The 12,318-nt window shown below is 53.3% G+C and overlaps 1 protein-coding gene across 7 annotated transcripts in view; it reads left to right on the top strand.

The window, feature by feature from the left end:
- The window catches only part of SYNE3 (spectrin repeat containing nuclear envelope family member 3), a 106,337-nt gene extending 94,286 nt beyond the window's left edge, over positions 1 to 12,051 (top strand). For 2 of the 7 annotated variants that reach the window (XM_072839821.1, XM_072839820.1), the window contains one exon: positions 1,133 to 1,532. In XM_072839821.1, the coding sequence (XP_072695922.1) occupies positions 1,133 to 1,351 (219 nt within the window). In that variant the 3' untranslated portion in view covers positions 1,352 to 1,532. Of the gene's footprint in view, positions 1 to 1,132; positions 1,533 to 2,158; positions 2,646 to 10,903 lie in introns of those variants that run through there. The other 5 variants (XM_072839817.1, XM_072839819.1, XM_072839825.1 and 2 more) reach the window with 5 other exon arrangements.
- The last annotated feature ends 267 nt before the right edge of the window (positions 12,052 to 12,318 follow it).

The following is a 12,318-nucleotide window of genomic DNA, read 5'->3' as shown; positions in this document are numbered from 1 at the left end:
ATCATCACATCATCATCATGATCCTCACCATCACCCTCACCATCCTTACCATCATCCTCACCATCATCCTCACCATCACATGACTGTGGGCTTTAGTGTCCTGGAGAGTGACCCTTTGGTTCTTCAGGGAGCCAACAGATCCATTCTATAACAGTCCTACTAATAGAAGCGAATATACTTTTAAATTGGCATGTAAATATACTTTGCTTTGAGTCCTCACCACAACCTGGCAGATGAGGGTAGATATTTTATCCCCATCTTGCAGAGAAGGAAATGGCTCAAAGAGGTTACTGACTGTCCTAAGGTCACACAGATACTGTGTGACAGTCTGCCCTGGAACCTAGTCAGCCAGGTTCCTGACAGTTAGGCCCCTGCCCTGCATCATGCTATATTTTGGCCACGAGGCCTCTACTTCCGTGAGTAACCAGCTCTTGGGCCTGTAGTCTTTGGCAGTGAGGACATCCCATGAGGCCACAACCCAACTACTTTCTCTAGAATTTAGGAAATGTCTTTTGGTCACTTTCTTGTTGCAGCAAGGAAGTTCACGAGGCATTCCGACCTGTGTGTCTGACCTTCAGGTGATATTGGTGGTGTTGATGGTACAGGTGGTGACAAAGAAGGTAGAGGAAGAGGAGGAAATGATGATGAGCATGGTAGTAATGACCATGATTTAGATAGTGATCGTATTAATGAGGCATACTAATCATGACAGCAGCTTTGAGTACCTGCTATGTGCCAGGCTCTGTCTCATGAACCCTCACGGCGACTCTGTCAGGTGGGTACCATTTTTGTCCGTATTTATGGATGAGAAATTTGAAGTTTAGAGAAGTTGAGCCACCTTCTCAAGGTTTACAACCGGGGCTCTTACCACCAGGCAAAGATTTCTGTAATAGCCAACCAAAGCCTGCAACTTTGCATTTTTCTTCTACCTTTCATACCTGGAATGGTTGGAGAAAACCAGAGATCTTCGTTTCTGGGAGAACTGACATTAGCCCCATTTCACAGTTGGAAAAACTGAGGCCTGTAGGGTCCGCCGGTCAGCCCAGAGCCACCGCCGGCCCAGCGGCCTCTTCGCCCTCTCCTCCTGCTCGGGGGGGCCCTGGGCCCACTCACACCTGCTTTTGTTCTGCAGACTCCACGGTGGCGGTGGCAGTGGCGGTGGCGAGGACTCTGCTCCCTCTTCCGGAGGGCGTGCTGCGTGGCGCTGCCCTTGCAGCTGCTGCTGCTCCTTCTCCTGCTGCTGCTCCTACTGCTCCCGGTCGGGGAGGAGAACCGCAGCTGCACCGTGGCCAACAACTTCGCCCGCTCCTTCCGGCTCATGCTCCGCTACAGCGGCCCGCCGCCCACCTAAGCCGCCCGGGCAGCAGGTGACTTTCTTCTCCGACCGTCCGCCAGCCCCGGAGGTGTAAATACTCTATTGATGTTCCCACAACAAAACCACTTTTTATACGGTGTTGTCTTAGTCTATTTATACGAAAGGCGTACTTCTGTGTGCCTCGGAAAGAATGTATAGAATTTTTATAGCCTCTGTATGTGGCTGCTCGGCGTGTCTAGTTTCATATACGACGTCTATCTGTAGGTGGGAGGATGTCCAGCAGTTGGTGTGTCCAGCGGGATTTCGGGGCACGTTTGCACACACACCCACCCCGCCCCCCATCATAGGAGCAATCATAATGTGTCGCTTTTAGGGCAACCGCTTGCCCGGGAAGCCAAGCCCCGAGCCCAGATGTTGGTGAGAAGGCCCCTGAGCTGCGGACATAGCAGAGCAACACAGGCCCTCGCTCAGCCCCCAGTTACTCTTGTTTTGTGCACAGTGAGGACAGAGGACGCTCTCTGGGTTTGAAGCAGAAATGGTGACTATCGATGGCGGGCCTGGTGACCGCAGTGAAAAGTGCCAAGTGGTAGAGTGATGTCAAGGGAGGAGGAGAAGAACTATAGCGAGCAGACCTGGCACGAAAACAGCATACATTATCGGGGCTCCGTGCACGGGGGTGGGGGGCGGGAGCGCTAACCCCCACCTCGCAGCCTTGGACCCCAGCTGGCTCCTAACTGCCTTAGAACTGGATCGCGCTTTCCCTAAATCAACACTAAGTGTCCTTTTAGTAAATGCCTCGCGCTTACTCTTTCCAAACTGATTTCGTCTGTTCTCCTCTCGTAGGAGACCAAGAGGGGGTCCTGCAGGCCTGTGGGTTCGGCAGGTGTCGAGCCGTGGAAAGGGCCTGTAAAGGGAGGGAAACCGAGGACCTGGGAGGGTCCTGGCCGCCCGTGTCGAGCCCTGCCCGCCGCGCCCCTGCACCCACGGGCCCACCCTCCCCAGCCCCGAGGGCCCTAACTGCTTAGCCCTGACCGCACAGGCCTGGGAGGAGCTGAGCACCCCCACCCCAACCCCCGAGCCCCGAGCCCAGGCCCACTGTGGTGCGACCCCCCCCCCCCCCAGCAGGCGCTCAGGCCCAGGCAGCTGTGTCCCATGAGCCCGCGCCAGGGAGGGGAGGCCGTGGGTGGGCTGGCCGGGGGCAACGTCCCTGGGTGTTTTTTAAACTTTGATAATGAGGCTGCAGAGCCTGCTTGTTTGCATAACTGTTTTAAAGAGAGAATTGCTATTTTCATTACTTTCCTACAAATACAGTTGTGAAGTAACAACAGCATTTGCTGGTGCTTCTCAAGTGTCATCTCTTCTGCTTAAAGTGGATGCTGACAGTTAGGCTGTTTATGACTTGCTAGCTCCCCGATCAACCACCGCCAAGAGCTTTCAGGTGCCTTTCCAGAAGGGGAGCGGGGGGGGGGACCTGCATGTGTTTGTTTCCTCTGTCCCCAGAGTGACAGTGGAGAGAAATGGGAATATCTCCACCCAGCCCAGCTGTGTGTGTGTGTGTGTGTGTGTGTGTGTGTGTGTGTGTGAGAGAGAGGGGGGGGGGGCGGAGAGAGAGGGAGAGAGACAGGGAGAAGGAAAGAGGGAGAGAAAGAAGAAGAGGGGAAGAAGAGGGGGAAGCAGAGGGAGAGGGGAGGAGGGAGGAGTATGGAGGAGGACAGGAGGAGGAGGGGAGGAGGAGGAGGAGGATGGGACAGGAGGAGGAAGGGGGAGGGGGGAGGGAATAGGAGGAAGAAGAGCGGAGGAGGGGAAGGGAGGAGGAGGGAGGGGATAGAAAGGGGGAGGAGGGGGCACAGGAGGAGGAGGGAGGGGATAGAAAGGGGGAGAGGGGGGACAGGAGGAGGAGGGGAGGAGTGGAGGGAGGAGGAGGAGGGAGGGGATAAGAGGGAGGACAGGAGGAGGAAGAAAAGGGAGGAGTGGAGGGAGGAGGCGGAGGAAGAGGGAGAAGGGGGAACGGGGGAGGGGAGAGGAGGGGAGGATGGGGAGGGCAGGGGAGGAGGAGGGGGAGGAAGGGATAGGAGGAGGGGAGACAGGAGGAGGAGGGGGGAGGGGATAGGAGGAGGAAGAGGAGTATGATCAAAGGCGCAGGTCCCCTCCTCAGCTGCCTCCCCTCCCCCCCCCCCTCAGTTGGGCCTCCACAGGGAGAGATGCAGGCAGGACCCAAGGCTGAGGGGTGGGATGCGCGGAAGCGGCGGCAGAGGAGACCCTCGGGGCCCCACGTGGGCCCGAGGCGGCAAGCCCCTAAAGCCCCTAAGGCAGAGCGCCTCGCACCTGGTGCAGGCGGGGCCCGGCCCCTCGGTAGGCGCCTGGGGAGCCAGCGTCCCCGAACCCCCGCGACAGCGCCCGGGGGTGGCATCACCTTCACCTGCTTTCTCTGAGACAGGAAAGCTGACACGTCAAGACAGACACACCAGCCGTGCGGAGCTGGGATCTGAACCCGGGGCGGCCCCGTGCAAGCCCGGGCCGCGGGAGGGGGAGGGGGCTGGGGGCCCGGGTGCACGTGCCCCTCAGCGAGCCCGCTGGACTGGACGGGGTGCTTCCCTGCAGGCCCGGCCCTGGGCTCTGCGCGGGGGCGCCGGGGGGCACAGTCACGGGGTCCTCTGCAGACACCTCACACCAGTCGCTTCCCGCGGCAGGGGAAGCAGGGCAAAACTTCTGCCTGTGGGGGGGCTGAGCACCTCTCTGTCCTGTGCACCCCCAGGCGTGGCTGACCCCAGTGGAAGGAAGCCCAGTGCCCAGCACCAGGTGGGGACTTCGGCTGTGGTTGTTGATTGGTGTGAAGAACCCCAGGGGCGGGTGCATTAGGTGACCCCAACCCTCCCCCCCAGGATGCAGAGGAAGTGGCTCCCCATGGACTCACTCGCATCTCTCGCCACCTCTCACCTCCTGGCGTCTGGCTGGAGTTCCCAGCAAGGACCCAGTGTCCAAGGATGCATGTCCCCGGGCAGCACCGGGAGACAGCAGGTCTGCACCTGGGCAGCTTGTGCCACCGGCGGTTCGGGCCACCCTGCCTCGCGGGGCCCTGGCTCAGGCTGCCGGGCAGCACAGGGCCCGGGGGTGATGGCATCTCCCGGGAGGAGCCTGAACCAGGGCCTGACCCCCGAGGGGGCACTGAGTGGCCCCACGTGGCTTTGGGGACCTGCCGGGAAGCTGTCCCGGTTAGAGACGGCAGACAGAGCCAATGGAGGAAGGGATGGCGAATGGGTGTCGAAGGCAGGAGGGGACAGCCACTCGATGTCACCAAACTGTACACTTAAAACTGGTGAAGATGGTAAATTTCAGTTTTGCTACAATTAGAGAGAGAGAGAGAGAGGAGGGAGGGAGGGAGGAGGGAGAGCAGGCTGTATGTGTTTACTTCTCAACTTTTATCTGAGAAACAAGGACTAGTGGCAACGTTTTCACTGACCGAAGACAAAATGAAAATAATAGTCATAATAAGGACAAAAGCCTGGAGGTTTGCTCTACGTTTCATCTAAGTGACAACCCTTTGTTCTGGAGCATATCCTTCCTCCTGTTGGCGTTGGGCGGCCTGGAGGAATGCGGAATGTTCTGGAGCATATCCTTCCTCCTGTTGGCGTTGGGCGGCCTGGTGAGCTGCAGCCTCCTCTGGGTATGCTTTCAGGGGCCTTAGAGGACAAAATTAAAAGCTGCCAACTCAATGTTGGTTTTCCCCAAAGTCACTGTTCTTTCTGGAAGGCCAGGAGATCCCTGCCGGAGAAGGCCAGGAGATGTGAGGGGGCAGCTCGAGAAATGCCTTGTGCTGGACTCTCAGGGTGGGAGGAAAGAGCCCTGGGAAGTGGACAGAGTGCGAGTCCGGTGGAGTTTGTGACAACGGGGCCAGGCGGGGTGCCCTGTGCCTTTGTCTTTAAGCCAACGCAGCAGGCGTTCTCAGGTCCCTTGTCTGTGCCAGGCTCGTGCTGGAGAATTCAGGTGAATAAAAGCCCTGCCAGGGGCTGCAGGCCCTGCCCTCTGGGAGCTCACAGCCCAGGAGAAGGGTTTGTGCCACAGAAGATGCCAAACCAAACTGAGTCCTTGCGCTTGACTTTGCCCATTGTCCTCCTGGAGGTGGCACAGCCACCATCACAGAAGCTGGAAGGAGGAGGTGCTGGGATGGCCCAGGCCGTGGCCTGCATGTGTCTTGCTTCCCCTGGAAGTTCCCTTGGCTAAGTCCTCAGGAGCAAAGCTCTGCCATCGTTGCCCCCAAAGACCTGGTGACACTAACCTGATATGTCTGTCCCTTGGAGGTCACCATGCAGCTGTGAGGCAAGCCGTGCAGAGGACAGATCAGGGCCTGGGCATGGCAGCAGGAGCCGGGTCGGGCTGCGCTCAGTCAAGGGGTGGTTCCTCGAGGTGTGCTGTGCCTTGGAAAAGGTTTCTGGAAGCTTCTGGCAAGGCCTAAGGCGGAAGCCATGGATGTGCAAGCCCTCAAACGCTGCATGTTTATTGTCATTTCTATTCCTGGCACAATGATTCATCCGCAATCATGGGTCATGGTAAAAAATTTGTGGTTGGAAATACCAAACCGAGAAGCCCACTTTTCCACCCTGGAGATTTTCTGGGTTGGAAGTATACATTCCCTTGATCAATTTGGCCAAGAATTAGGATTGTCTCCTGCCCCTCCCCACCTCCTGCCTCTCCCCACCTCCTGCCCACTGTTAGTCTCCAGAGCAGGCGCACTGGGGGACCCCCTCGAGAGGCTGTGCCTGGGGCAGAGGGGGTTAAGGAGGGGTGCAGGGTGTTCTGTGGATCCGAAGGAGCAGCTCTCGTGGGCTGTATAGCACAGTGACATCCAGTAAGCCTCTTGTGTCCCTGGCCTAGCTGGACTTGGGCCCTAATTCCCTCTCTCATGGCAACTCAGCTACTCCAGTGGGACTCCCCCGACCCCATTCCTTTCACCCAGTCTGATTGTCACCAATCCCGGGCAGCAGCACAGGAGAGGGACGAGGCCATGAGCTTTGAGCTCAGCACAGCCCCAGCACAAAATACGCCAGCAGGTACTTCTATTACTGTGTCCACGGCAGACATTGGTAAGGGATTACCGAGCTCTTCCCCTGCCCCTCTCCAGCCGGACTGGACCTCACAGCCCTTCTCAAAACCATTGGCAGCTGCTGCCAATCCATTTGTCATGCCAGAAAAACCTGTTTGACCTCCTTGCACCTGATACTACCCATCCCCTCAGAACTCTCAATTCTGGCCTCTTCCTCTTTTTTTTTTTTTTTTTTTTTTAGTTTTAAAATTAGGATGTTCCCAATCAAAAATCACTTTCCTTAGTTTTGTAGGTGAGTGATACAAGCTAAGCCCAGAAAGCAGATAATCGATGAATTATCAGATAATCGATGAATTGATAGAACTTCCAGGGGAAGCAAAATGGAGTAGGAAATGCTAAATTACTTGGTTTTCCAGGCTGTTGGTAGTAGGGACTTTTATAGACTTGTCCTGTTCCAACCTGTGCCCATTTTACAGGTGAGCCAACTGAGGTCCCGACAGTTCTTGTTCACCCAGTGAGGCAGGGAGTTAGTTCCAGAGCTGGGGACAGGTCTCAATGCATCAGGTGACAGAGTGACAGCAGTGAGCAGTGCTGGATGGGGCACAGTTGGAGCTCTGCCATTAACAGCTGGGTGACCTCGGGGGAGCTTCCCCACAACCATTAAAGGGGAAGTTAGCCCTGGAATCCCCATGCTGCTTAAGATGTTAGAAGATTCCCAGAAGATGGTGGTGGGAAATCTCCAGATTCAGCCCTGAGTCTCAGAATCCCTCCTCCCACCAGCTGTGGGTTAACCAGGAACTTTGCTTTTACCTCATCCTGAGAAATCGAGCCAGGTAGTCGTTGGCATCCTCTGCTCAGCTCAGGGATGTCAAAGCCAAGGATTCTGTAGCTCTCTTTCCCGCTCCTCCTGGTTACCTCATGGCCCTAGGTGCTTGCTCTACCTCCGATTTTTCATCTGGGTTCCAGGTAGGAAGAGCCAGGATGAGCAGGCTCCCCCACCCCACTTGCTGTTCTGATGAGAAGAAGAGGGAAGAAACATCCATTGAGGCCCTGACTCCTTCTAAAAGCTTGCATCATGGGTCATGATCTCGTGGAAACTGGAGCACAGGGAGGGTTAGCCGCTTGCCTAAAAGCAACCAGGGAGTCAGCAAGTGGCCCGATCGGGACTTGAACTCAGAGACTGTGAGCTCTGGGCCTCTCCATGGAACTTCAGCCTTAGCTGCATTTCTGTTCTTGGTAGCCACAGGCTGTGGCTGCTTCGGCCGGTTAGCTCGCGGAGGGTGACACTTGGCCCAGGGGCTGCAGGGCTTTCCCCCATACCCACTCCCTCTAGGGAATTCTTCACCTCTTACTGGCATCAGGACAAGTTATACCAGGGTGAGGGCCAGAGGTTGGGGGCGGGTGCTTGTCTTCCCTGGAAGAACAGGGACAAGCCACCTCTCACAGGGTAGGTGGCAGAGTGGGTTTTGTGACATTGCTGCCTCTAAAGCTTCTCCAATTTCTTCTCTTAGGGGAAAAAGAGTCACTTTCTCTCTAGGGGATGAGGCCATACATGGTCTAGAGGTTTTATTGGCAAGGAAGAAGTGGACAGAGGAAGTGTGTGTGTGTGTGTGTGTGTGTGTATGAGTGTGAATGTGGTGTGTCTGTGTGAATGTGGTATCATGTACACAATACACATATCTGCCCAGAAGCAGACATGCAGCCTGGTTCCCAGCCCTGGGCTTCTGGAAAACAGACATACCACGGTCTCTGGCAACCTCAGGATGACTGTGCCAGACCCAGGACATTTCCCCTGATAAGAGCATCTTGTACGTCTAATGGGAGCACCTGTTTGTCCCCTGCCGTTCACACTGAGGGGAATGTCAGTTGACCCCTGAGATTGTTTGCCATCTGGAAATTTCCTAAAGCTGGTCTGGAGGTGATACTCTCTCTTTCTCTCGGGATAGCTTGTGAAAGAGGACTTAGCTTGATGGGTCCTAGGTTCACCCACGTCTCTCTTGCCCTGTGTGTCTGTCTGTGTCTTTGTGTTTTAGAAGCCACTGGTGTTCATAGAATTTGTTAAGTGCCTTAGGTGCCAGAGGCAGGAAAAAATGACAGGTTTCTAGGACCAGATTTGGAGGAATGAATACTTTCCCCCTCCATTTCAAGTCCAAGAGACCAACCCTCTTGTTCCAAAGCATGTGAGCTTTATGGATTCATTAGTATGTCTTGTCCCCGCTCCCACGGGAGGGTCCAGGCCTCTACAAAACCCCACCTGGAGGCATCGGCCAGGGCTCTCTCTGGGCTCTCTGTACCCTCAGCCAAGTCATCAGGAGCAAAGCTCTGCCATCATTGCCCCCAAAGACCTGGTGACACTAACCTGATATTGACCAGCTGTCTACACCACTGGGCTGGTCTGGTTAATGCAGTGTAGACCAGGCAACTGGCCTGGTGGAATGTGTGTGTGTGTGTATGTGTAGATGCCACATAAGTGGGTTTTGGCATCAAAAGGAAACTAACTTCACTGTTTAGAATGTTCTACTATGTAAACAGTCTTCACGGGGACCATATCCATTCTCATCATATTATTTGTGATTGTAAAACACGCATTTGCAATAAATTAAGCTTTCTGGGAAAGCAAGCAGTATCCGAGCCAAACGAGTGTCCTGGAACATATGTGTTTTATCTCGGTTCATATCAAGTCCACAACCAGCCTAGAGCCTTCCCTGCTCCAGAGGGAGGGACGCCGGGCTCTTCTAGTCTCTTCTCAGTACTGTGTTCCAAAGTCACACTGAAGCTTTCGGCCCCTTTCTGTTGTTCAGGTTGGAAGTAGCTGTGTTCTCAAAGACAGCTTGGTGTTTCTGTTGTTGCTTTATGTGTTTAAAAAATGTATCTGCTTTATGTTGGGAAATAAAAATCTCTATTTTGGTCTATGAAGCATTGTATGGTTTGGAAAATCTTTTTCTGAAGTCAAGGGGTTTTGTCTGAAGAGGTTATGAGGAGAAAGAGGGCATGTGGTTGGGGCTGGCTGATTTGTATATTCTGATTTCCGGGCAGAGTCGGTGCCTGGTTTGGGCAGAGTCAGTGCCTTGTTTATGCAGAGGTTGACCCCAGGGTGATAGCAGCTCTCAGCCCAATGGGAACATCAGTATCTTCACAAATACTGCCAGCATCTCCCCAGACCTCGGGGCTGCAATCCAGGGGGGCGGGGGGGGGGGGCAAGTAAGCCAAGTGGATTTTGAAAATCCCAAATGCACTGAGTAGAGAGAAGACCCAAAACAGAGACAGGCACCAGGCAGATAATGGAAGGCCCTTCTAACACTTTGGTCCCACCCCTTGGATCAAAGCCCCACATTGACGGTTTGTTTAACAACGAGTTCTTAGGTCAGGGGATCTAGCTTCTGAACCCACGATGCACCGGAGGCTGTACCCAGAGAGGGTGCAGATGAGGAGAAGGGAAGATGCTGTCCCTACTTTCAAGGAGAGGTCTAAGAAACCAGCGGTGAACCCCAGATCCACTACCTGTTAATGAAGCCTCCTGGCAATGGCCACGGCTTGCCAAGAAAAGGGGAATTTGCATCCAGAATCTTCTGTTTACAAAGCATACACTTCAGTTTAGAACACTTTCCATGAGAAGGCTTTCTTTTTTTCTTTTTAATTAAAAAAAATATTTTTTTTTTCACGAGAAGGCTTTCAAACAGAACGGCTTTGCCTCTTGCATTCTTTATCCACCCCCGCCAACCCCAGATTTTAAAAATCTGCTGTTACTTCAAACAAAGCTTGTAATACCTTTCCCGCTCTGTTATCTGAAGCGACTCCCGTCATGTATTGAGAGGAGAGAGAGAAGATCTCTCAAATGAGAAAAGTGTGTCTAATCCCTCACTCCTTAAGTGGCTGGTGAAAGATTGAGGCAAGGTTTCAGATTCCATGGTGTCCAGATTGGTGAGTGAGAAGGACTTGGAATCTTCTTGATGCAGGATCCGGTTCCATGGCACATGCCCTGGAGTTCAACACCATTCCAATCGCTCTCTGAGTCTCTGAGGTGGATGGGAGAGTCTGTTCTGCTAGAAGGGGGTGCTTGGTTATTTAAATATAATAAATAGTAAGGTCGGCCTTACTAGCAAGGGAACCAAGGAGGGTCCCAGTGCCCCAGCTGGTAGCTGCTGGTGTCGAAGGACAGAATGACTCTCCACCACCAGACTACAGCAAAAACAGTGTTTGTTCACTACAAGAAATTTCCTGAAACTTGTGAGTCCATCACATATCCTGGGACCCACTGGCTATCGCCTTAGAGTAGCACCCAAGGCCCTCGAAGAAACCCTCCTGAATCTTGTGGCCTGGGTTAAGGGGGCTCCTCGACTTCTAATTGGCTGTCCCCCCAAACAAAACATATGCTGTGCAGAAAGACAGAACTTCATTCCCCAGGATATTCTGCCCTTTAGGTGTTTGTAGGTCATGACATTGGCCTGTTGAGCTGATTCTAAAGAAGCCTTAATCTGCAGAACATCAAAGTGTGCGGTGCCTCGTTTATACTAACTGCGGGCTGTACGTGTTTGTTTCCACAACAGGCATTAAACCCTGGGTGAGAAACTTCAGTGTTAAAACATGATCTCAGTGGGAAAATCATAGTTTCTAAATCTTTATGGAGTTCTTATACTTCTGGCTAAGAGAGAGAGAGAGAGAGAGAGAAAGAGCAAGAGGAAGCAAAAAAGAGAGAGAGATGGAGAAGCAGAGAGAGAATCTCAAGCAGACTCCACACCTGGCACGGAGCCCGATGCGGGGCTCGATCTCACAACCCTGAGATCGCAACCTGAGCCGAAACCAAGAGTTAGACACTCAACCGACTGAGTCACCAGGCTCCCCAAGTCATTTTTATGAGTATGTGTTTTGTTTTTTTTTTTTCACAACCAACCATGCTATGGAAGTAATTATCTTCCCTCTGTTTTCATCTGTGGCTTCCAAGCCCAGCCGTGACACGTCTAATTGGAGAGATTCATCATCTTTCGTGGAAACCCCTGGGTGAGAACGTTATTCAGCTACTTGGCCTTGGCCTCATCTGTCACCGTCTTGCCAGCCCTGGCTCCCACTGCTCCTGCGGTGACCTTTCTCCACCCTGCTTCCTTCGATCAGGCTTCAGGGGGAGCGACCCCAGCCTGCTCGGGGCTTCCGTGGCGGGGATTCCGAAGTGCAGTTGTGCTTTGGCATGCATCCTGCTCGGCCACTGCTTCCAGCTCCCACTGGGTCTTCACCGTGGCCTTCTGCTGCCAATTTCCAACAGGAGGGCTCCGCTACCAGTGGACGTCAAAGGAAATTGCTCCAAATTGTCCTGCGACAGCCTTTCTCACAGCGAGTGTGGGGAGTGTGGGTTTCCTGTCCTGGAGCATGTGCAAATAATTGAGGCCCGTTTGCTTTGGAATAAGGTGATGGGATGACAAAAAAAAAAAAAAAAAAAAAAAGCTAAATGCAATTCAGTATCCTGGATTGCATCCTGGAACCGGAAAGGGACATTATCGAAAAACTGAATGAAACGCAAATGAGGTCTGGAGTTTCCTTAATAACATTGCACTGGTGTGAATTTCTTGGTTTTGACATGTGTCCCACGGTCATATAAGATGTTAGCATTGGAGGAGACCAGCCGAGTGGCATATGGAAACTGGGTGCTACGGTTGCACCTTTTCTAAAATTATTCCAAATAAAAGAAAAAAATTTAAATATAGATTTTTATGGCCTTGGGGGAAAATGTGAGGGTTCTCTTTTGCCCATAAACTGCTCCCTTAAAAATGGGGTTGGATCTGTTCTAGGAGTGGGCTTGGAGACAGCCCGATCTGTGTTTGGCTCCCAGTAACCACATCTGCAAGGTAGTGAACTTGTGGAAATTCTTCAGTGGTCTGGAATGATATTCGGCACGAAGGGATGTGGTTGGAAGTTTGTTCAGCGAGACAGTGTGTGCAAAGAGCTTGCACAGCGCTTGGGAGCTGTGCAT

Source organism: Canis lupus, chromosome 9, assembly GCF_048164855.1.
Source record: "Canis lupus baileyi chromosome 9, mCanLup2.hap1, whole genome shotgun sequence".
NCBI classification, from domain to species: Eukaryota; Metazoa; Chordata; class Mammalia; order Carnivora; family Canidae; genus Canis; species Canis lupus.
Note: the sequence above shows the minus strand (reverse complement) of the source record. Positions and strands in the feature narration are given on the sequence as shown.